The sequence below is a fragment of the Oncorhynchus clarkii genome, chromosome 2 (genome assembly GCF_045791955.1).
Source record: "Oncorhynchus clarkii lewisi isolate Uvic-CL-2024 chromosome 2, UVic_Ocla_1.0, whole genome shotgun sequence".
NCBI lineage: Eukaryota > Metazoa > Chordata > Actinopteri > Salmoniformes > Salmonidae > Oncorhynchus > Oncorhynchus clarkii.
Genome location: NC_092148.1, coordinates 69,614,160 through 69,636,610, shown reverse-complemented (window position 1 = coordinate 69,636,610; position 22,451 = coordinate 69,614,160). Strand labels below are relative to the sequence as shown.

General features: G+C 44.4%; 1 protein-coding gene across 2 annotated transcripts in view; it reads right to left on the bottom strand.

Moving 5' to 3' along the window:
• Positions 1-518: 518 nt before the first annotated feature.
• The window catches only part of LOC139382313 (C-Jun-amino-terminal kinase-interacting protein 2-like), a 140,074-nt gene continuing 118,141 nt past the window's right edge, over positions 519-22,451 (bottom strand). Inside the window, exons 5-14 of one of the 2 annotated variants that reach the window (XM_071126220.1) lie at positions 12,924-13,127; positions 10,159-12,484; positions 9,850-10,055; positions 6,565-6,640; positions 3,267-3,439; positions 2,861-2,970; positions 2,610-2,732; positions 1,689-1,759; positions 1,483-1,581; positions 519-756 (exon numbers count right to left, since the gene is read on the bottom strand). In XM_071126220.1, the coding sequence (XP_070982321.1) occupies positions 684-756; positions 1,483-1,581; positions 1,689-1,759; positions 2,610-2,732; positions 2,861-2,970; positions 3,267-3,439; positions 6,565-6,640; positions 9,850-10,055; positions 10,159-12,484; positions 12,924-13,127 (3,461 nt within the window). In that variant the 3' untranslated portion in view covers positions 519-683. The remainder of the gene's footprint in view (positions 757-1,482; positions 1,582-1,688; positions 1,760-2,609; positions 2,733-2,860; positions 2,971-3,266; positions 3,440-6,564; positions 6,641-9,849; positions 10,056-10,158; positions 12,485-12,923; positions 13,128-22,451) is intronic. The other variant, XM_071126230.1, reaches the window with a different exon arrangement.

The window sequence follows — 22,451 nt, the reverse complement described above, 5'->3', positions numbered from 1 at the left end:
ATAAACTTGGATTAGCTAACACAACATGCCTTTGGAACACAGTAGTGATGGTTTCTGATAATGGGCCGCTGTACGCCTATGTAGATTCCATACAAAAAATACTCAGTTTCCAGCTACAATAGTAATTTACAACTTTAACAATGTCTACACTGTATTTCTGATCAATTTGGTGTTATTTTAATGGACAAAAAAAAAAGTTATTTTCTTTCAAAAACAAGTGACCCCAAGCTTTTGAACGATAGTGTATATTTACACCAAACAATATGATCCAGGTCCTATTCAATGTTGAGCTGGTTTTGTGTCCTAATAGCTCTGTGTGTGCATTACCCTCCTAACCATGCATTCGAACATGTGAAATAGCAGTAGTAGGACTATAATACGTCATATCTAAAATAACAGGTGCCAAGACCCTTATTCCTATAACTGTATCATGTCAAATAAACAGGCAATCCATCTAGAAGAGGGAAAATAAACAAACAAATGAATCAATAAATAAAACACATAGCATACTGTAGAACTGAAATTAACATTTCAGTTTCAGAGAGAGATATAGGGGTATTTTTTGCAATGGAGAGAAGACCCACCAGCATCATCTGGTGATTGAAATTGACACCATACAAGCAGCAGCAGGAAGAAGAAGAGAAGACTGTTGTCATGGCAACATTTCCTGCTTCCTGCCTGCTCTACTCCAGGTAGATGTCTTCGGTGGGGCAGGCATACTCCAGGTGCTCCTGGTAATACTCCTGGAAAGCCCGTCTAGAGAGGGAGGCAGACAAGAGGGATTAGCTTAGCCAACAGATGTCCTACTAAATCACCCAGCAATAATGTCTCAGTCAGACTAACATCATGGTTCTAGTCCAAGATGAGCCTCAGCTTAGTAAACATTTCTCCATACCATCATTCCCCATTTTAGGCTCCCGAGTGGCGCAGCGGTCTAAGGCACTGCACCTCAGTGCTAGAGGCATCACTACAGACCATGGTTCGATTCCAGGCTGTTTCACAACCGGCCGTGATTGGGAGTCCCGTAGTGTTGCGCACAATTGGCCCAGCGTCGTCCGGGTTAGGGTTTGGCCGGGGTAGGCCGTCAATGTAAATAAGAATTTGTTCTTAACTGACTTGCATAGTTAAATACAAGTACACTGACTCGCCCATCCCTGCTCTGCCCTCTGCTCTGCTGTGTCCCATCTTTAATAATTCAAACCTGATATGCCTGATTCATACACTATCGTTTCCACCATTATTATTCCGACCACAGTATGCCACTTTTTTTCACATCAGCAGTAATGACAGAGATTGGGAGATGTGTGAAAGCATTGTTAGACTACTGGAGAACAGCCAATGCTACAACTTCAATAAAATAAACAATGCTGTGGAGAGGCAGAGTACCAGAGAGTGCTGTCCTTATCCCTAGGTTTACAAGCAGAGCTTAAAAAGGAATGAGAATCGTGAGAGGGAGACACTGAGGTACTGTGTGTGACTCACCCAACACTCTCGGCCACACGCCGCATTGACTCCTGGGAGACGAAGACGTGGCAGGCAAACCTGTTCAGCATGGGGTGCTTAGTGATGAAGCCAAAGTAGCTGAGGAGAGAGCGAGAGGGGGAATTAGGTGAAATGTAAATAAAGCAAGTTGATATTCTTGGTGTTTATCGTCTAATGAAATGTATCCTCAACATGTATTTTCATACCAATTGTTTTTGGGGTGGCATCCACAGAAAGAGATGTTCTTCATCTGGAAGAAGTGACTACATCTGTCAAACTGGAGAGAGAGGACAGCAACACAATTAGACCCAACCAAAACAGAGCAAACTAGAATGCTATTTGCCCCTGAAAAGAGAGTACACAGTGGCAGAATACCTGACCACTGTGACTGACCAAAACTTAAGGAAATCTTTGGCTATGTACAGACTCCTTGAGCATTGCCTTGCTATTGAGAAAGGCCGCCAAAGGCAGACCTGGCTTTCAAGAGAAGACAGGTTGTGCACACACTGCCCACAAAATGAGGTGGAAACTGAGCTGCACTTCCTAAGCTCCTGCCAAATGTATGACCATATTAGAGACACATTTCCATCAGAATACACAGACCCACAAAGAATTCGAAAACAAATCCAATTTTGATAAACTCCCAATACCACAGCGTGCCATCACAACAGCAAGATTTGTGACCTGATGCCAGAAGATAAAGGCAACCAGTGAAGAAAAAACACCATTGTAATTACAACCTATATTTATTTCCCCCTTTGTACTTTATCTATTTGCACATCATTACAATACTGTATACAGACATAATATGACATTTGAAATGTCTTTATTCTTTTGGAACTTTTGTGAGTGTAATGTTTACTGTTCATTTTTTATTGTTTATTATCTATTTCACTTGCTTTGGCAATGTAAACATATGTTTCCCATGTCAATAAAGTCCCTTAAATTGAAATTGAGAGAGATGCTCATACTATGGGGTGGTTTCAGCCTCCTTTTGAATGCACTACAGTCGCTCAAGAGTGTCTGCCATTTTTATAACATTTGTTGCACTCATCCCTTACCCTCCCACCCTTCCCCTGCACCCCTTACTTGCACTACTCCCCATCTCTCATCCCTTCATCTCTCACCTCATCCATAGTGTCGTATTCATCCTCCAGGCTCATCACCAGTTTAACCCCTTGTAGACTGATCTCCAGCTCACACAGAGAGGGGGGCCGCAAATGGACCGTCCGCTTCCTCGCTATCGCAATCTGACAGAGAAGTAAGAGAGAGTTCAATACAGATCAACTTTATTATTTAAAGACTGTCTCATTCAGACTACTGAGGACCCTATGACCTGTAGGTTCACCCAACCCAGAGTGATGCATTTCCTGTTTACCTTTTGCATGGCAGCACAGAGGATGCCATTGCCTTGGTGATAGGGCACCTCCACAGAACCCAGGAACTGAACACTGAAACTGTCCATCCAGGCTGGGTTCCTCTTCATTCCTACAGGAAGTGCACACACAGGAAGTGACATCAGATGGGAAGCATTTTATCTTATTTTATCTTATTGACATTCAGGTTATGTGTCTCCAGTGATGAAACACTGTCAACACTTGACATACTCAGTATAGAAAGGACATTTTCCAGTAGAACTGTTCTCCTACCAGACATGAATATAAAATATTGTAACATACATGGGATATGTGCAGTGAAATGTGTTGTTTTGCAGGGTCAGCCTTCCAGTTACTGGCCCAATGCTCTAACTGCTAGGCTACCTGCCCCCCTAATATTTTACTCACCCATTATCTCCTTGGACTGCCCTATGACCTCATGGGCGTAGAAGGCTGGGAATATCCCCCTCTCTCCCGTCCGCATGTTGTAGCCTCTGTACCAGTAGTCATCCTCCTCTTCCTCGACATATAGAGGGTCGTCCACATCTAGCTCCAACTCATCCACATGTCTGGGGATAAACCTGTACGCGGAAGGAGACAGAGGTCAGAGGGTAGAGACACACACACACATTATTGGGTTTTAGTGAAGAGGAAGCAGCATCTGTCTGGGTATCAGGTGTCTCCCCGAGGAGAGGCTGTAGCTGAAGAAACAGCAGAGACACACTTAGGGAGGGAGAGAAGGGGGAGAGGAAGTGCTGGATGATAGTTGTATAAAGGCTAGGGAGATAAAAATGATTCAGTTACTGAGGAATGGAACAGGGGGCACAAACACACACAGAGTGATACCCAGGTGGTGACAGGCTGGTGTGAGTATAAATCAAATCAAAGTTTATTAGTCGCGTACACCAAGAAACGAGTGGCGCAGCGGTCTAAGCCACTACATCTCAGTGCAAGAGCTCTCACTACAGTCCCTGGTTCGAATCCAGGCTGTATCACATCCGGACGTAATTGGGAGGCACACAACTGGCCCAGCGTCGTCCGGGTTTGGCCGGGGTAGGCCGTCATTGTAAATAAGAATTTGTTCTTAACTGACTTAACTTGCCTAGTTAAATAAAGGTTAAATCAAAATATAAATAAAACACAGATTTGCGGGTGCAGTGAAATGCTTATGTTTCTAGCTCAAACAGTGCAGTAATAAATAACAATACACAAACTTAAAAAACATAAAAAATGATATCAAGAAATATCAGAGTGAGCATGTCAGAGTTTGGAATATAAATATGTATACATATAAATGGTGTGTATAGACAGTATATGAATAGGTGTTTATAGGTGTAGTTATATAGGATGAGCCATAACTAGAATACAGTATATAAACATAACGTGGGTAAAACAGTATGTAAACATTATTAAAGTGACCAGTGTTCAATGGCTCTGTGTATATAGGGCAGCAGTCTCTAAGGTTCAGGTGCTGGGTAGAGTACCGGATGTTAGCTAGATAGTGACAGTGCCTAAGGTTTAGGGCAGGGTACCGGGCAGAAGCTGTCTAGTGATGATTGTTTAACAGTTTGACGGCCTGGAGATGTTAATCAGTCTCTCGGTCCCAGCTTTGATGTACCTATACTGTCTCCGCCTCCTAGATGGTAGCGGGGTGAACAGGCTGTGGCTTTGGTGGCTGATGTCCTTAAAAATCTTTTTGGCCTTCCAGTTAACACTGTGTGCTGAAGATGTCCTGGAGGGCAGGCAGTGTGCCTCTGATTATGTGTTTGGCTGCGGTGCAGTTGCCATACCAGGTGGTGATACAGCCTGACAGAATACTCTCGATGGTGCATCTGTAGAAGTTAGTGAGGGTTTTAGGGGCCAATCCGAATTTCTTCAGCCTCCTAAGGTTGAAGCTTCACCACACTGTCGGTGTCGAGGCACCATTTCAGATCCTCAGGAATGTGCACGCTGAGGAACGTGAAGCTTTTGACCCTCTCCACTGCTGTGGGGCCCTCATGTTAAAGATCAGCATGGCGAAGGTGTTGTTGCCTACCTTCACCATCGGGGTCGGCCCATCAGGAAGTCTAGGACCCAGTTGCACAGGGAGGGGTTCAGACCCAGGGCACTGAGCTTAGTGATGAGCTTGTATGGCACTCTGGTGTTGAAGGTTGAGCTAAAGTAGATAAACAGCATTCTCACAAAGGCATTCCTCTTATCCAGGTTGGATAGGGCAGTGTAATGACACTTGTTTTGTCCCTGCCACATACGTCTCATGTCTGAGCCAGTGAATTGCAACTCTACTTTCTCCCTGTACTATAATTTTACCTCTATTAATTGCCTATCAGAGGTTATAGTTCTTCTGTTTGTACACGTCCATGTTCACAGTCACCTTGCCATGATTAAATGCGGTGGTTCAGGCTTTCAGTTTTGTGCGAATGCTGCCATCAATCAAGGGATGGGTTTGGATAAGTTCTAATTATCACAGTAGGAACAACATCCTCTATACACTTCCTGATGTACACAGTCACGAGTCACACGTATACGTCGATACTATTCCCAGAGGAAACCCGGAACATTTCCCAGTCTGCATGATCAAAACAGTCTTCAAGCATAGATTCCGATTGAACAGACCAACGTTGACCAGTCCTTACCAAGGAGGCTTTCTATTTAACTTTCTGCCTATAGGCAGGGAGTAGCAGGATGGAGGAATGATCTGATTTAGCAAAGGGAGGGCGGGGGAGGGCCTTATAACTATCCCGGAAGGGAGAGTAATAATAGTAAAGAGTGTTCTCTCCATGTGTAGCACATGCGATGTGTTGATAGCATTTCGGGAGCGTTTTACTCAGATTTCCCTTATTAATGTCCTCAGCTACAACAAAAAAATGCAGCCTCAGAATAGGCAGTTTCCAGTTTTCCAGCAAGCAAACCATCCACCGCTTCCAAGTATATTATTCGCTAACGTTCAGTCCCTGGTCAATAAAGTAAATTAGCTCAGGGTGAGGATCTTCTTTCAGTGAGACATAAGGGACTGTAACATACTCTGTTTCACGGAATCATAGCTCTGTCCAGTCAGCGGGGGTTCTCCATTCATCGTGCACACAGAAAGAAAGAACTGTCAGGGAAAAACAAAGGCGGAGGGGTTTGTCTCATGATTAACAACTCATGGTGTTGTGATTGTGGTGACGTACAGGGACTCAAGTCCTTTCTTTCTCCCGATCTGGAATAACTCACCATCAAATGCAGACTGCATACATTTCTTCGCTTTTTGTCACTGCCGTGTATATTCCCCCCAAGCCGACACTGCGACAGTGCTCAAGAAACTACACTTTTTTGCCCCACTGTATATAGCTGTTACTCCTGCGGTGTCACTAGGTCCACAGCTGTAACTATGACAACTTCCCTCCTCTCGCTCCCCATTCCTCTCTTCCTCCCTCCATCATCTCTTCTTCCCTCCCTCCAGACCACTGGTGATTCACCAGATTCTCATTCTCCTACTACACACACCCATCCTTTGTCCCATATCACCTACGGTCCATATTATGACTAAGAACAAAGAGTCAAACAGATAAGATATTATAATACTGTATGTTCTCTTACAATGATAACATTACAATAACCACAGGTTTTTGTCTGATCAGGATTTCAGATTGCTTGTTGTGTTGCTCTCTGTTTATATAACACAGTACGTATGTCTATAAATGATGTTCTGAATGCTATGACTCACCTGTAGACAGCCCTGTGTGTCTGGTCCCGCTCTTCTCCATTGATGGTACAGGAGAACAGCCCAAACGACTCTGTGCCTGCACAGGTAAACACACACCCCAGTGAGAACACCGATACACTTGTTGGGCGGTACATTAATGTAACCCATAGGACCTCTCTGAATAAAATCTAAATAAATGATAACTGCATCTGTCAAAATAACTTATGTTGATGAAATTCTTGTTCTTCCCATTTGTAATAGACCATTAATTATGTATATGATCATTCATTAATGAAGTGAATGGAGAGGTTAATGATGGTTCAGTGATATTTTATCACGCTACAGCTTGGGAGAGCTAACATGGACACTCATTTATCATATGATTCATCAAATGAGAGTCAAAATGGTATGAAACCCCAAGTATAAGCTTCATTCACCACTTTTTTCGCCACAACAATAATATGTTTGACTACAGCCCCTATCCCCCTTGTTAGTAGCTAAAATTGTTGTTTAGGTGCTCATAGTTAGTTTGTAGTTAGTTAGTTAGTTGGTCTGTAGCCTACTTACTGGAGGATTGTGAGATGCAGGACATTAGCTAGTTAATTCATTAGTTAGTTAGTTTGTGTGTAGCCTACTTACTGGAGGATTGTGAGAGCCAGAAAGTTAGTTAGTTACTGACAGGAGGATTGTGAGATGCAGTAAGATTTAGTTTATTTTATTTTTACAGGGACAGTGCACATTAATCAACGTTTCAGTAAAAGTGCCGGTTTCTAGCCAGGCGGCTAATTTTCAACCGCAGTTCCTGGGCAGGTTATTAAAAAATATATTTAGTTAGTTAGTTAGTTAGTTACTGGAGGATTGTGAGATGCAGTAAGTTAAACTGAACAAAAATATAAAAACAGAATGCAACAATTTCAACGATTTTACTTAGTTACAGTTCATATAAAGAAATCAGTCAATTGAAATCATTTCATTTGGCCCTAATCTATGGATTTTACATAACTGGGCAGGGGTGCAACCATGTGTGGGCCTGGGAGGAGGGAGGGCCCACCCCGACCCAGGGAGGAGGGCCCACCCACTGGGGAGTCAGGCCCAGCAAATCAGAATTAGTTTTCCCCCACAAAAGGGCATTTTTAAAGACAGAAATACTCCTCAGTTTCCTCAACTGTCCGGGTGGCTGGTGTATGGATTTCCCACAGGTGTAGAAGCCGGATGCGGAGGTCTTGAGCTGGCGTAGTTACACGTGGTTTGCGGTCATGAGTCCGATTGGATGTATAGCCAAATTCTCTAAAATGACGTTAGAGGCAGCTCATTGTAGAGAAATGAACAATAAATTCTCTAGCAACAGCTCTGGCAGACATTCCTGCAGTCAACATGCCAATTGCACGCTCCCTCAAAATTTGAGACATCTGTGGCATTGTGTTGTGTGACAAAACTGCACATTTAGAGTTTCCTTTTATTGTCCCCAGCAGAAGGTGCACCTGTGTAATGATCATGCTGTTTAATCAGCTTCTTGATATGCCGGTCAGGTGGATGGATTATTTTGGCAAAGGAGAAATATTCACAAACAGGAATGTAAACAAATTTGTGCACAAAGTTTTAGAGAACTAAGCTATTTGTGCGCATGGAAAATTGATTGGATCTTTTATTTCAGCACATGAAACATGGGACCAACACTTTACATGTGGAATTCATATTTTTGTTCAGTATTAGTTACTGGAGGATTATGAGATACAATGAGTTAGCTAGTTAAGGAATTAGTTAGCTAGTTAGTTTGTAGCCTGCTTACAGAGGATTGGGAGGTGCAGCAACATTGTTAGTGACCGTTTCCACATTTTGTTGTGTTAAAGCCTCAGTTTAAAATGGATAACATTTAGATTTTGTGTCATTGGCCTACACACAACACCCCATAATGTCAAAGTGGAATTATGTTTAAGGAGTCAAAAAAGTATTCAACCCCTTTATTATGGCAAGCTTTTAATAAGTTCAGGAGCAACAAGTCACATACCAAGTTGACTCACTCTGTGTGCAATAATAGCATTTAACATTTTTTAATGACCACCTCATCTCTGTAGCCGACACCTACAACTATCTGTAAGGTCCCTCAGTCAAGCAGTGAATTTCAAACAAAGATTCAACCACAAAGACCAGGGAGGTTTTCCAATGCCTCACTAAGGGCAACTATTGGTAGATGGATAAAAATACAAAAAGTAGAAATGGAATATCCCTTTGAGCATGGTGATGTTATTAATTACACTTTGGATGGTGTATCAATATACCCAGTCACTACAAAGATACAGGCATCCTTCCTAACTCAGTTGCCAGAGAGGAAGGAAATCGCTCAGGAATTTTACAATGAAGTTTAATGGCTGTGATAGATGAAAACTGAGGATGGATCAACAACATTTTAATTACTCCACAATACTAACCTAAATGACAGAGTGAAAAGGAGGAAGCCTGTACATAAAAAATATTCCAAAACATGCATCCTGTTTGCAATAAGGCACTAAAGTATAACTGCAAAAAATGTGCGAAAGAAATTAAAGCATTATTATTTGGGTAAATCCAACAAAACACATCACTGAGTACCACTCTTCATATTTTTAAGCATGGTGGTGGCTGCATCATGTTATGGGATACTTGTCATTGGCAAGGACTAGGGAGTTTTTTAGGATGAAAAAAGAAACGGAATGGAACTAAGCACAGGCAAAATCTTAGAGGAAAATCTGCTTCAATTGCTTTCCAAGACAAATTCACTTTTCAGCAGAATTCCCCTTTCAGCACAATAAACTAAAACACAAGGTCAAATATACAATGGAGTTGCTCACCAAGATGACATTGAATGTCCCTGAGTGGCCTAGTTCAAGTTTTAACTTAAATAGGCTTGGAAATCTATGGCAAGACTTGAAATGGCTGTCTAGCAATGATCAACAACCAACTGGACAGAGCTTGAAGAATTAAAAAAATAATATGTTGCAAATATTGCACAATTCAGTTGTGCAAAATACTTAGAGACTTACCCATAAAGACTCACAACTGAAATCACTGCCAAAGGTGATTCTAACACGTATTGACTTATGGGTGTGAATACTTATGTAAGTGAGATATTTCTGTATTTCATTTTCAATACATTTGCAAAACATTCTAAAAACACGTTATTGTGTGTAGATGGGTGAGAATGAAACACCTATTTAATCCATTTTGAATCCAGGCTGCAACACAACAACATGTGGAATAAGTCAAGGGGTATGAATACTTTCTGAAGGCACTGTAGTTAGTTAGTCTGTTAGTGTGCATCCTACTTACTGGAGGATCGAGAGGTGCTGTTGACAAACACATTGAGGAACTTCTTGGAGAAATGCATGTCAGCCTCAGGGGAGGAGTCTTCTGAGGAGCTGAGTTCTGGCCGCACCCCTCCATTCCCCTGGCCGTTTCCCACCTCCCCCGTCCCCAGAGGGTCATCATCACACAGTGTAGACAGCTCACTGTCGTCACTCAGCACTGAGGTACATCTGGGAGGGACACGGTTCACACAGGTTAGTAATTAAACAACTACATGTACTTAAATGAAGTCCACCTAAACCCTTAATGAAGGTGGGCCCTTTCCGTACGTACCGCCTGAGGCTGACCAGCTCCAGTGTAGTGTTCTCATCCACCACCAGAGTGTACTTCATGGAGTCGTACGCCAGACCATCATCATCTGGCCTGGACCGCAGGGCCTGCAGGGGGAGGTCCCTCACACACAGGGTGGGGTCCTGCTTTGACAGGGGGTGGTCCCGGACGCTCTCATCGATAGGCGGTGAGCTGTCCAGATATTGATTGCTGCCACGATAGGATGACTGCTTCCTCAGGCAGCTCAGGAACGGGGAGCAGTCTCCTTCCTCTTCCTCCTCCTCTTCCTCATCGTTGTCGGTGGAGTAGGTGAGGCTGAAGCATCGGTTGGTCTGGGCAGTGGGGATGTCCAGCGTCATGCTGTGTTTGACCGTGGTGATGCGTTCCAGGGAGGCCGTAGAGCGTCCGGTGGGCTTGGCCTCCATCTCGCGGCCTTCGTCCTTGTCACTCGCTACGCTGTCACTCAGACTGGGAGAGTCCAGTTCCTTCCTCCCCTCCAGCATCATCAGGTCGTTATCAGGCTCCACAATAACATCCATTTCCTCATCCTTCTTCTTGGTGTTTTTGCCAGATTTAGGGCTGGTGTCTTTCTTAGATTCCTGAGTGTGGTTGTTGTCTGTGGATATCCTGTTGCCATAGCGCTCCACGATCACCGGTCTGATGGTGTCAGCTGTAGGATTGTTCATGTACAGACAGGAGCCGGATCTTTCGTTTGCTTTCCCTGCATTCCCTTTGGGTGGCTCTGCACTCTTCTCCCTCTTATCTCTATCCTTCCCTTCCTTCCTCAGAACCGTCCCTTCTTTATCCTCCTCCTCCGATCTCTTCATCCCAGATTTCTGCATTTGTTCGTCCGTGGCTTCGGTGAACGCGTCTGGCTCGATGTCCGAGGAGGGTGAGATGGTGTCCGAGATGGACACTGACCTCTTGAAACAGTCCTCAGGACAGCTGATTGGATAAGACCCCTCCGAGATCATCTTGTTCACCAGGTTGCTTAGCAACCAAGGTGAGTCTGAATTCTCACTCAGCTCATCCTCGCTCTCCGACTCAGACCCTCCCTCACTGTTCCCATCGTAGTCGTCAGCATGGGTGGGTATGAGTCTTGGTCCTACTGGCAGGTAGAAGGAGCGTTTGAAGCTCTCCAGGCTGTGGTCTGGTTCTATCTGGAGGACCATCTGTCTGGACATGCTGTCCTCACAGTGCTGGGCTGGGGGCAGGGTCTCATCTGGGTCGGCCTGGTGCTCATAGGGCAGGTCATTATCATCATCATCATCTACACTTTGTAGGCCCATCAGAGCCTGGCCGTCATCATAGGGCTCTGGAGGTAGGACGAGGGAGTCAGCAGGGGAGGGGGTGGCCAGGGTTGAGGAGAAAAGTTGTGAAGGTGAGGGTAAGGGTGAGTCCTCTTTGATGTGGTCTGGCTGGCCAAGGAGGAGTGATACCTTCATTCCCACAATTCCACTGTCCTGTTCTAACTCGGTGTCCGGGTCCAGTTCCTGGTCGGAGGTGGGTGAACTGGCCTCCTCGATGGAGTTGGTGAGGTGGGAGGAGCGTCCACTACTACTGTCATCACTGGTCAGGTCCAGCTCTGTCTCTGAGATGGAAGAGATCATGTTGGAGACCAGGGGTCCTCCGCAGGCGAATGCTGCCTCAAGCTCACCTTCGATGTCTGAGTCTGACCCGGGAGAGCTCAGGTCCTGGTCTTGGTCTGAGGTGGTGTAGCACCGCTTGGCGTTCATGTCAGCAATGCCCGGGTCCGAGGATGGAGAGTTGGAGTCATTGGCAACCTCAATAGCTGCACCTTGGCGCTGGCTCTGATTAGTGCTTCGGGATTGGTCGAGAACATCAGAGCGGCTTGATGACATGTAGCTGGAGAAGGAAGCCAGCTCAGAGGGCTCAATGGAGGGGAACTCAACATAGACTGAGCTCTGGTTCTCCTTACACACCATGTCATAAGTCTCCTTACACATAAACTCTACGTCAAAATCTTTCTCCAGCTCCTCATCTGACAGAGGGGTGTCAGCTCCGTCATTCCCCCCAATGGGAGCAGTGGAGGACAGGCATCGGCTGGTCCCATCTGGATCGTTCTCCAGTTCCGGGTCTAGGCCTGACTCAGTGGTGACCGTGTAGGTGTCGGTGGCACGTCGCTGGGTGGACGTGCAGGACCGTGAAAGTTTGTGGTTGTGGTCAGCGCTGTTGAGGTCGTGGTCAACCTCAGTGTCAGAGCATTGGGATTGGTCATCCAGGGATGGAACTCTGAAGATCAGAGGGTCAGCTGAGGAGTTAATGACCTCATTAGAGCCCGGGTGAGACTTGTGTTGACCGAAGGAGCCTGTTGGAGAGAGGGAGATATAGGGGAAAGGGGAGAGAGGGAAGAGAAAGAGTGAAGATAGATAAGGAGAGATGGTAGAGGGAGAAATGAGAAATGAGAGAAATACGAATTGATCATGTGAGCATTATAACAATAGCAGATTTGAACCAGAAGTCACCAACGTGGGGATGGCAGTGAGGGGAGCAGGAGATAAACCGACCTATGCAAACTATTCTTGTGTTGCGTCCAAACACTCAATAACAAATGAATTCTCACAAATTGGACTAAGAACTATTGGTGTCAAAATGGAGCCCATTCTTTAGAGAATCCCAAACGGAGTTTGCCAAAGTCTTTATCTATAGCTCTGGCCAGTGAGGACTACACTTTCACATCACGTCACTTCATGTTTATGGGGAATGATGACCTCTGAACTCTGACAGGCAGCCATTTTGTTTGTTACCGTATTCAGGCCTCTCCCGTCTGTTGCCTTCCATGTCGCAAAGGAGGGGCCTGCGAGGGGACTGGGGGTAGGCGCCCTCCCCTGCCTGTTTGGGGGGAGTACCTTTGCTCTGGGACCCTGGGGCCTGGGGGGCTGGTTGGGAGGGGCATTGGCCCATCACGTGACTCCCATCCTCCAGACAAGAGTGGGTTGGAGACAGACGGCCTGCAAGCAGAGGACAACATCTTTCTTTTTTATTATTATTTTTTTTTTAATTTTACCCCTTTTTCTCCCCAATTTCGTGGTATCCAATTGTTGTAGTAGCTACTATCTTGTCTCATCGCTACAACTCCCGTACGGGCTCGGGAGAGACGAAGGTTGAAAGTCATGCGTCCTCCGATACACAACCCAACCAAGCCGCACTGCTTCTTAACACAGCGCACATCCAACCCGGAAGCCAGCCGCACCAATGCGCCGGAGGAAACACCGTGCACCTGGCCACCTTGGTTAGCGCGCACTGCGCCCGGCCCGCCACAGGAGTCGCTGGTGCGCGATGAGACAAGGACACCCCTACCGACCAAGTCCTCCCTAACCCGGACGCTAGGCCAATTGTGCGTCGCCCCACGGACCTCCCGGTCGCGGCCGGTTACGACAGAGCCTGGGCGCGAACCCAGGGACTCTGATGGCACAGCTGGCGCTGTGGCCAGGACAACATCTTTCTGTAACATTTAAAGACACAGCATCTAAAGACAATACTAAGAGGTAGATAAATGATCATACAAACATTTGTAGAAAACCTTTCCTTAGAAAGCTAGGGCATTCCTTCATAAGCAATCTTTTCTATGAACTGTTCCGTCAGGAAAGGTGGTCCCATGCCGCTGATTAACATTACGCACCGAATGGGTCAACTCCGCAACAGCTCGCTGTATGATTGTACCGATACACAGCTTTGAAGTAAGCAGCGATTTGTTAACCTTGCAGCGGAATCCAGGGGTCTGACCCAATGCAGGGAAGAGGATCAGCATCTACCCAGACCTGTGTAACCAAACTGCTAAAACAGAGGGAGTCCTACAACGAGGTGAGATCCCAGCTACGCAAGCTAAATTAACTGAATTCCAACTTGTTATTGGGACAGACATGAACACCATTCTGGACATGCGGGACAAATCTAAAAGACCAACTACAATCCAAACGCAACCAAGGTTCTCCAACATAAGATCATGTCGAAGATAAATACACAACGCAGAGGACAAGAGGTCAAAAGCACTAAAAGTCGATAGGGAATTATCAATGGAAATAGTTGCTTTTCAGTTCAACATCTGTTAGGAATGTCAGTCCTGTGGCACGTTCTCATTGATACAACCTGAAATAGGATATTTGTTATTTGGCCATTGCCCCAGGTTTATTGCAAGGAATTCTAAATTGGTCAACCCCAGGCTAGGGCTGAGTTATAAAACTAGATCCTGCCTGTTCCTGTTCCCCTGCATTTGTTCTGTGGAGAGAACCACATGAGAGAATCACAGGAGAGAATCACTAAGGACAGGGGAACATGAACATCTACCTCCCCACATGATTCATCCTCTTTGAATAAGAATAAACCTTCCTTCCCCTCCCCCTAAATCGTCCTCCCCCTGATTTGCTTTGGGGTCTGTGCTATTAAAGAATAACATCAACTGCTAACAACCTCATTGATGCCTGGCGGAGCTCATAAATCAAAAGCAAGAAGGGTACACTTTCTATTCCAACATGCAGAAAACATTACCGCGAATCGATTTCATACTATTATCGAGTTTTCTATTTTCTTGATATGTTGGAGAGCCTTGGTTGCTTGTGGAAAGGTGGCAGACTAGAGCGCTCTTCTCCCAAAAACGGTCTTCTCCCAAAAACGGTCTTCTCCCAAAAACGTCTATAGCCTCCGAACGGTTTGGCCTACACACTAATAGGAACCCTCTGTGGACAGCTGAGACACTCACAAACATGATGATGTTCTGCAGGAAGCCCACAAGCCTCATGAGACTTGCCTGAAGATCCACGGTACCAGTTTTAAAAAATGATGTAAGTATATATGAAGATACAGTAGTTTAGTGCCTAAATAAGGGAATAAATAAATGAAAAAAAAGTTCCTAGACCTCCACAAGTCTGGTTTATCCTTGGGAGCAATTTCCAAACTCATTAAGGTACCATGTTCATCTGTACAAACAATAGTTCGCAAGTATACTGCCCTACCAAGCAAAAAGGCAGTAACTACTAATTTGGTCGAAAATGAGTTAATGTCATTTTTGCTACATTAAATACATGCTTAATCACGTGGACAAGTATCCTGCCTCTTTTGTATTGTGTTCTGGAGAAAATGGGGGTCATGTTAGCAGTAACTGCATAAATCTACTGTGAAACCAAGGTAAATAAAACCAATTTTTCTCAGTTCCACGCAATGAGCAGTTACTGCCAGGAGCTGTGCCAGGCTGTTGATTCATCAAGCTGTAAAAACATATAATTCACTGGCTTGTATGCGAAGCAGCAATTGTTTCAAAACATCTCCTGCCATGTCACTGATGCGTCGTGAAACAGTGTTGTTTGATGAAGGCATCGTCTGTGTAGTTTTTTGGGCCTTTTCCCCCAGCATTGTCCCAGCTATATCCGCAGCAGCAGGAAGAATGAAGTCCTCCACAATAGTATGGGGCTTGCCTGTCCTAGCCACTCGGTAGCTCACCATATAAGACTCTTCTAGCCCCTTCTTATTAATGGTATCTGTTGCTTTTATACGCCTACTCGAAAGTCATCTTTATTCTCGCTCAAAAAACTTGTGGCTTATTTTTCAAATTGTTTTGTTTCTAAATGTCTGCGCTAGAGTGAAGGTTTCCTGTGAGAGAGTAACAGTTAATGTGATTAGATGAATTATTAGGTTAATTATTTGACTAGGCTACCTGTATTTAACATTGTGTTGTTATTTTGCTGAACACTAGATGGTTTCATTTTATTTTTGGCAGTGAAACGAGGCTACTCAGGCGAGAAAAAAACCTCACCCAAATATGTAGCCACGTTGGAAAATATAAATTTACTGTTTGAAAATGTAAAAACAAATGACAAATTAAGATAAATATGTGAATCACATTTTTATTTAGCGTACCCCTGACGGCAATGCACGTACCCCCATACCCGTTTGGGAATACCTGCCTTAAGGGGTCTTAAAATTCTAAATCCAATAGTTAAATGATCCTTGGTATGACCATCTTAAAACAATTCCATATGTCAGCTTAGAACCTGGTTGAGAGAATGCCAAGAGTGTGAATCTCAAATATAAAATACATTGGATTTGTTTAACATTTTTTTGGTTCCCCGGGCACCGAAGATTAAGGCAGCCCCCCGCATCTCTCTAATTCAGAGGAGTTAGTTTTGCTGTACAACTGACTAGGTAACCCCTTTCCCTTTCCCTTACATGATTCCATATGTGTTATTTCATAGTTTTGATGTCTTCACTATTGTTCTAAAAAAAAGAAAAAACATTGAACGAGTAGATGTGTCCAAACTTTGACTAGTACTGTATATATGTACCTATTTAAGCCCACAGGTACCGGTGGGATTAGGGTGACCACATTTAAAATACCCAAATGTGGGACAACACAATGACTTTGCGAGACATTCGCTACACAGTGTAGCCTAATTGAATACAAAATGTTGGCAACACCCCCGGTTCACCAACTACGTCTCTGAGAGTTCAGTGTGTCAAATCGGAGGGTCTGCTGTCCGGACCTCTGGCAGTCTCTATGGGGTGCCACAGGGTTCAATTCTTGAACCAACTCTCTTCTCTGTATACATCAATGATGTCGCTCTTGCTGCTGGTGAGTCTCTGATCCACCTCTACGCAGACAACACCATTCTGTATACTTCTGGCCCTTCTTTGGACACTGTGTTAACAACCCTCCAGGCAAGCTTCAATGCCATACAACTCTCCTTCCGTGGCCTCCAATTACTCTTAAATACAAGTAAAACTAAATGCATGCTCTCCAACCGATCGCTGCCTGCACCTGCCCGCCTGTCCAACATCACTACTCTGGACGGCTCTGACTTAGAATACGTGGACAACTACAAATACCTAGGTGTCTGGTTAGACTGTAAACTCTCCTTCCAGACCCACATCAAACATCTCCAATCAAAAGTTCAATCTAGAATTGGCTTCCTATTTCGCAACAAAGCATCCTTCACTCACGCTGCCTAACATACCCTTGTAAAACTGACCATCCTACCAATCCTCGACTTCGGCGATGTCATTTACAAAATAGCCTCCTATACCCTACTCAACAAATTGGATGCAGTCTATCACAGTGCAATCCGTTTTGTCACCAAAGCCCCATATACTACCCACCATTGCGACCTGTACGCTCTCGTTGGCTGGCCCTCGCATCATACTCGTCGCCAAACCCACTGGCTCCATGTCATCTACAAGACCCTGCTAGGTAAAGTCCCCCCTTATCTCAGCTCGCTGGGTCACCATAGCATCTCCCACCTGTAGCACACGCTCCAGCAGGTATATCTCTCTAGTCACCCCCAAAACCAATTATTTCTATGGCCGCCTCTCCTTCCAGTTCTCTGCTGCCAATGACTGGAACGAACTACAAAAATCTCTGAAACTGGAAATGCTTATCTCCCTCACTAGATTTAAGCACCAACTGTCAGAGCAGCTCACAGATTACTGCACCTGTACATAGCCCAAACAACTACCTCTTTCCCTACTGTATTTAATTTATTTATTTATTTTGCTCCTTTGCACCCCATTATTTGTATTTTTACTTTGCACATTCTTCCACTGCAAATCTACCATTCCAGTGTTTTGCTTGCTATATTGTATTTACTTTGCCACCATGGCCTTTTATTTGCCTTTACCTCCCTTATCTCACCTAATTTGCTCACATCGTATATAGACTTGTTTATACTGTATTATTGACTGTATGTTTGTTTTACTCCATGTGTCGTTGTATGTGTCGAACTGCTTTGCTTTATCTTGGCCAGGTCGCAATTGTAAATGAGAACTTGTTCTCAACTTGCCTACCTGGTTAAATAAAGGTGAAATAAAATAAATAAATAAATAAATAGGTTAACCACATCCCGCAAACTATCATGTCCTGCATTTTATTAACAAATTCAAACACCGCTAATTATTTTGTTGATTTGTCCCGTATTTCAGTCAGACACTCCAACCTGTAACATTGCACTTATTAATATATACTGTGCCTTCGGTAAGTATTCAGACCCCTTGACCTTTTCCACATTTTGTCACGTTACAGCTTTATTCTAAAATGGATTAAATAGTTTTTCCCCTCATCAGTCTACACACAATATCTCAAAACGACAAAGCAAAAACTGTTTTTTGAAATGTTTGCAAATGTATTAAAAATAAATAAATAACACATTACATTTACATAAGTATTTAGCACCTTTACTCAGTACTTTGTTGAAGCACCTTTGGCAGCGATTACTGCCTTAAGTATTCTTGGGTATGATGCTACAAACTTGTATTTGGGGAGTTTCTCCTATTCTTCTTTGCACATCCTCTCAAGCTCTGTCAGGTTGGATGGGGAGTGCCGCTATTTTAAGGTCTCTCCAGATATGTTCGATCAGGTTCAACTCCTGGCTCTAGCTGGGCCACTCAAAGACATTCAGAGACTTGTCCCGAAGACTCTCCTGCGTTGTCTTGGCTGTATGCTTAGGGTCGTTGTCCTGTTGGAAGGTGAACCTTCGCCCCAGTCTGAGGTCCTGAGCGCTCTGTCCAAGATGGCGTAGCAGTAGGACGTATTGTCGTGTCGAGCAGGTTTTCATCTAACCCTGATGTCCTTGCCGTGTCTGAATCCTGGCTCAGGAAGGCCACCAAAAATTCTGAGATTTCCATACCCAACTATAACATCTTCCGTCAAGATAGAACTGCCAAAGGAGGAGGAGTTGCAGTCTACTGCAGAGATAGCCTGCAAAGTAATGTCATACTTTCCAGGTCCATACCCAAACAGTTCGAACTACTAATTTTGAAAATTACTCTCTCCAGAAATAAGTCTCTCACTGTTGCCGCCTGCTACCGACCCCCCTCAGCTCCCAGCTGTGCCCTGGACACCATTTGTGAATTGATCGCCCCCCATCTAGCTTCAGAGTTTGTTCTGTTAGGTGACCTAAACTGGGATATGCTTAACACCCCGGCAGTCCTACAATCTAAGCTAGATGCCCTCAATCTCACTCAAATCATCAAGGAACCCACCAGGTACAACCCTAACTCTGTAAACAAGGGCACCCTCATTGACGTCATCCTGACCAACTGGCCCTCCAAATACACCTCCGCTGTCTTCAACCAGGATCTCAGCGATCACTGCCTCATTGCCTGTATCCGCTACGGAGCCGCAGTCAAACGACCACCCCTCATCACTGTCAAACGCTCCCTAAAACACTTCTGTGAGCAGGCCTTTCTAATCGACCTGGCCCGGGTATCCTGGAAGGACATTGACCTCATCCCGTCAGTTGAGGATGCCTGGTCTTTCTTTAAAAGTAACTTCCTCACCATTTTAGATAAGCATGCTCCGTTCAAAAAATGCAGAACTAAGAACAGATATAGCCCCTGGTTCACTCCAGACCTGACTGCCCTCGACCAGCACAAAAACATCCTGTGGCGGACTGCACTAACATCGAACAGTCCCCGCGATATGCAACTGTTCAGGGAAGTCAATACACACAGTCAGTCAGGAAAGCTAAAGCCAACTTCTTCAGGCAAAAGTTTGCATCCTGTAGCTCCAACTCCAAAAAGTTCTGGGACACTGTGAAGTCCATGGAGAACAAGAGCACCTCCTCCCAGCTGCCCACTGCACTGAGGCTAGGTAACACGGTCACCACCGATAAATCCATGATTATCGAAAACTTCAACAAGCATTTCTCAACGGCTGGCCATGCCTTCCGCCTGGCTACTCCAACCTCGTCCAACAGCCCCCCCCCCCCCCCCGCAGCTACTCGCCCAAGGCTGTCATGTGCCAGCCTGTTCAACCTCTCTTTCATATCGTCTTCCCCAAGGATTGGAAAGCTTGGACCCAAACTGTTACAGACCAATATCCATCCTGCCCTGCCTATCTAAGGTCTTCGAAAGCCAAGTCAACAAACAGATCACTGACCATCTTGAATCCCACCGTACCTTCTCCGCTGTGCAAAGGATCTCTCTGTACTTTGATCCGTTCATCTTTCCCTTGATCCTGACATCATCATCCCCAGACCATAATGCTGCCACCACCATGCTTCACCGTAGGGATGGTGCCATAATGCTGCCACCACCATGCTTCACCGTAGGGATGGTGCCAGGTTTCCTCCAGACGTGACACTTAGCATTCAGGCCACAGAGTTCAATCTTGGTTTTATCAGACCAGAGAATCTTGTTTCTCATGGTCTGAGAGTCCTTTAGGTGCCTTTTGGCAAACTCCAAGCGGGCTGTCATGTGCCTTTTACTGAGGAGTGGCTTCCATCTGGCCACTCTATCATAAAGGCCTGATTGGTGAAGTGCTGGCAGAGATGGTTATCCTTCTGGAACATTCTTCCATCTCCACAGAGGAACTTTGGGTTCCATCGGGATCTTGGTCACCTTCCTGACCGAGGCTGTTCTCCCCCGATTGCTCAGTTTCGCCGGGTGGCCAGCTCTAGGAAGAGTCTTGGTAGGTCCAAACTTTCTCCCATTTAAGAATGATGGCAGTCATTGTGTTCTTGGGGACTTTCAATGTTGCAGAAATTGTTTAATACCCTTCCCCAGATCTGTCTCTCGAAACAATCCTGTCTTGGAGTTCTACGGACAATTCCTTCGACATCTTGGCTTGAATTTTGCTCTGACATGCACATACAACTTTGGGACATTATATGGACAGGTGTGTGCCTTTCCAAATCATGTACAAGCATTTGAATTTACCACAGGTGGACCCCAATCAAATTGTATAAACAGCTCAAGAATTATCAATGGAATCAGGATGCACCTGAGCTCAATTTCGAGTCTCATTGCAAAATGTCTGAATACTTATGTAAATAAGGTATCTGTTTTTTTTATTTTGTATATATTTGCAAAAATTTCAAAAAACCTGTTAACTTTGTCATTATTGGGTCATGGGGTCAGAATGCACTGTATGTATCATAAGGATGTGGTACTGGTGTTGTTAAACACTTATCCAATCATTGCTGAGATCTGATATTCTGTACAGCGCAAGACGAGACGTAGGCCAATGTCACAGGCCGATCGTCAACCGATCACATTTTTCCTTCCTTTCCTTTCAGGCTAAAGTCTATCTAAACTTGGAGGGGAACCTTAACCCTAACTACTTACAAAAAGTGTTCCTTTGACAAAGAACTACAAAAGCAAGTAAAAAGCCATATTAGCTGCTACTTCACGCAATCCCGTTTAAAAATGGTCCCTTCCGAACTGTTTTACATGTTATGCATTTTCTATAACAATATTAAATAGTCTAAACCTTTTGATACAAACTTTGAGAAATGATTACGTCATTTACAGGGAAAGCTGACAAAATGTTCTATTCATGTATGGTACACTGTCCTGCGAATGTCCCGCAAAATCTTGTTGACCCATATTTTCGTATTTTAAATGTGGTCATCCTACCTGCAAATGACCTCATAAAAAAATGACAGACAGATGTAGCCTATTGAATACATCTTACATTTACATTTCAGTCAATTAGCAGAAACTCTTATCTAAAGAGACTTATAGTTAGTGCATTCATCTTAAGATAGCTAAGTGGGACATTGTCAACCTTCTTTTCAAAGTGGTTAATAGTTGTCCGCAGAGAGTGAGGAGGAAGGATGGAGGATTAAGGAGGGAGGAAAAGGTGGAAAATACTTTCCTATGGTCAGAGCCTGAAGCTTTAAATGTAGTGTTTTTAAAAAAATGTATTTAACCAGGTAGGCTAGTTGAAAACAAGTTATCATTTACAAGTGCGACCTGGCCAAGATAAAGCAAAGCAGTACGACAAAATCAACACAGAGTTACACATGGAATAAACAAACATACAGTCAATAATACCGTAGAAAAAGTCTATATGCAGTGTGTGCAAATGAAGTAGGATAAGGGAGGCAATAAATAGGCCATGGTGGCAAAGTAATTACAATATAGCAATTAAACACTGGCATGGTAGATATGCAGAAGATGAATGTGCAAGTATAGATACTGGGGTAAAAAGGTGCAAGATCAATAAATAAATACAGTATGGGGATGAGGTAGTTGGATGGGCTATTTACGGATGGGCTATTTACAGATGGGCTATCTACAGGTGCAGTGATCTCTGAGCTAATCTGACAGCTGGTGCTTAAAGCTAGTGAGGAATCTCCAAAACCATGCTAGATATGATTCTCCAGCTTCAGTGATTTTTGCAGTTGTTCCAGTCATTGGCAGCAGAGAACTGGAAGGTAAGGTGGCCAAAGGAGGAATTGGCTTTGGGGGTAACCAGCGTGCTACGGCTGGGTGCTGCTATGGTGACCAGTGACCTAGGTATTTGTAGTTGTCCACATATTCTAAGTCAGAACCGTCCAGAGTAG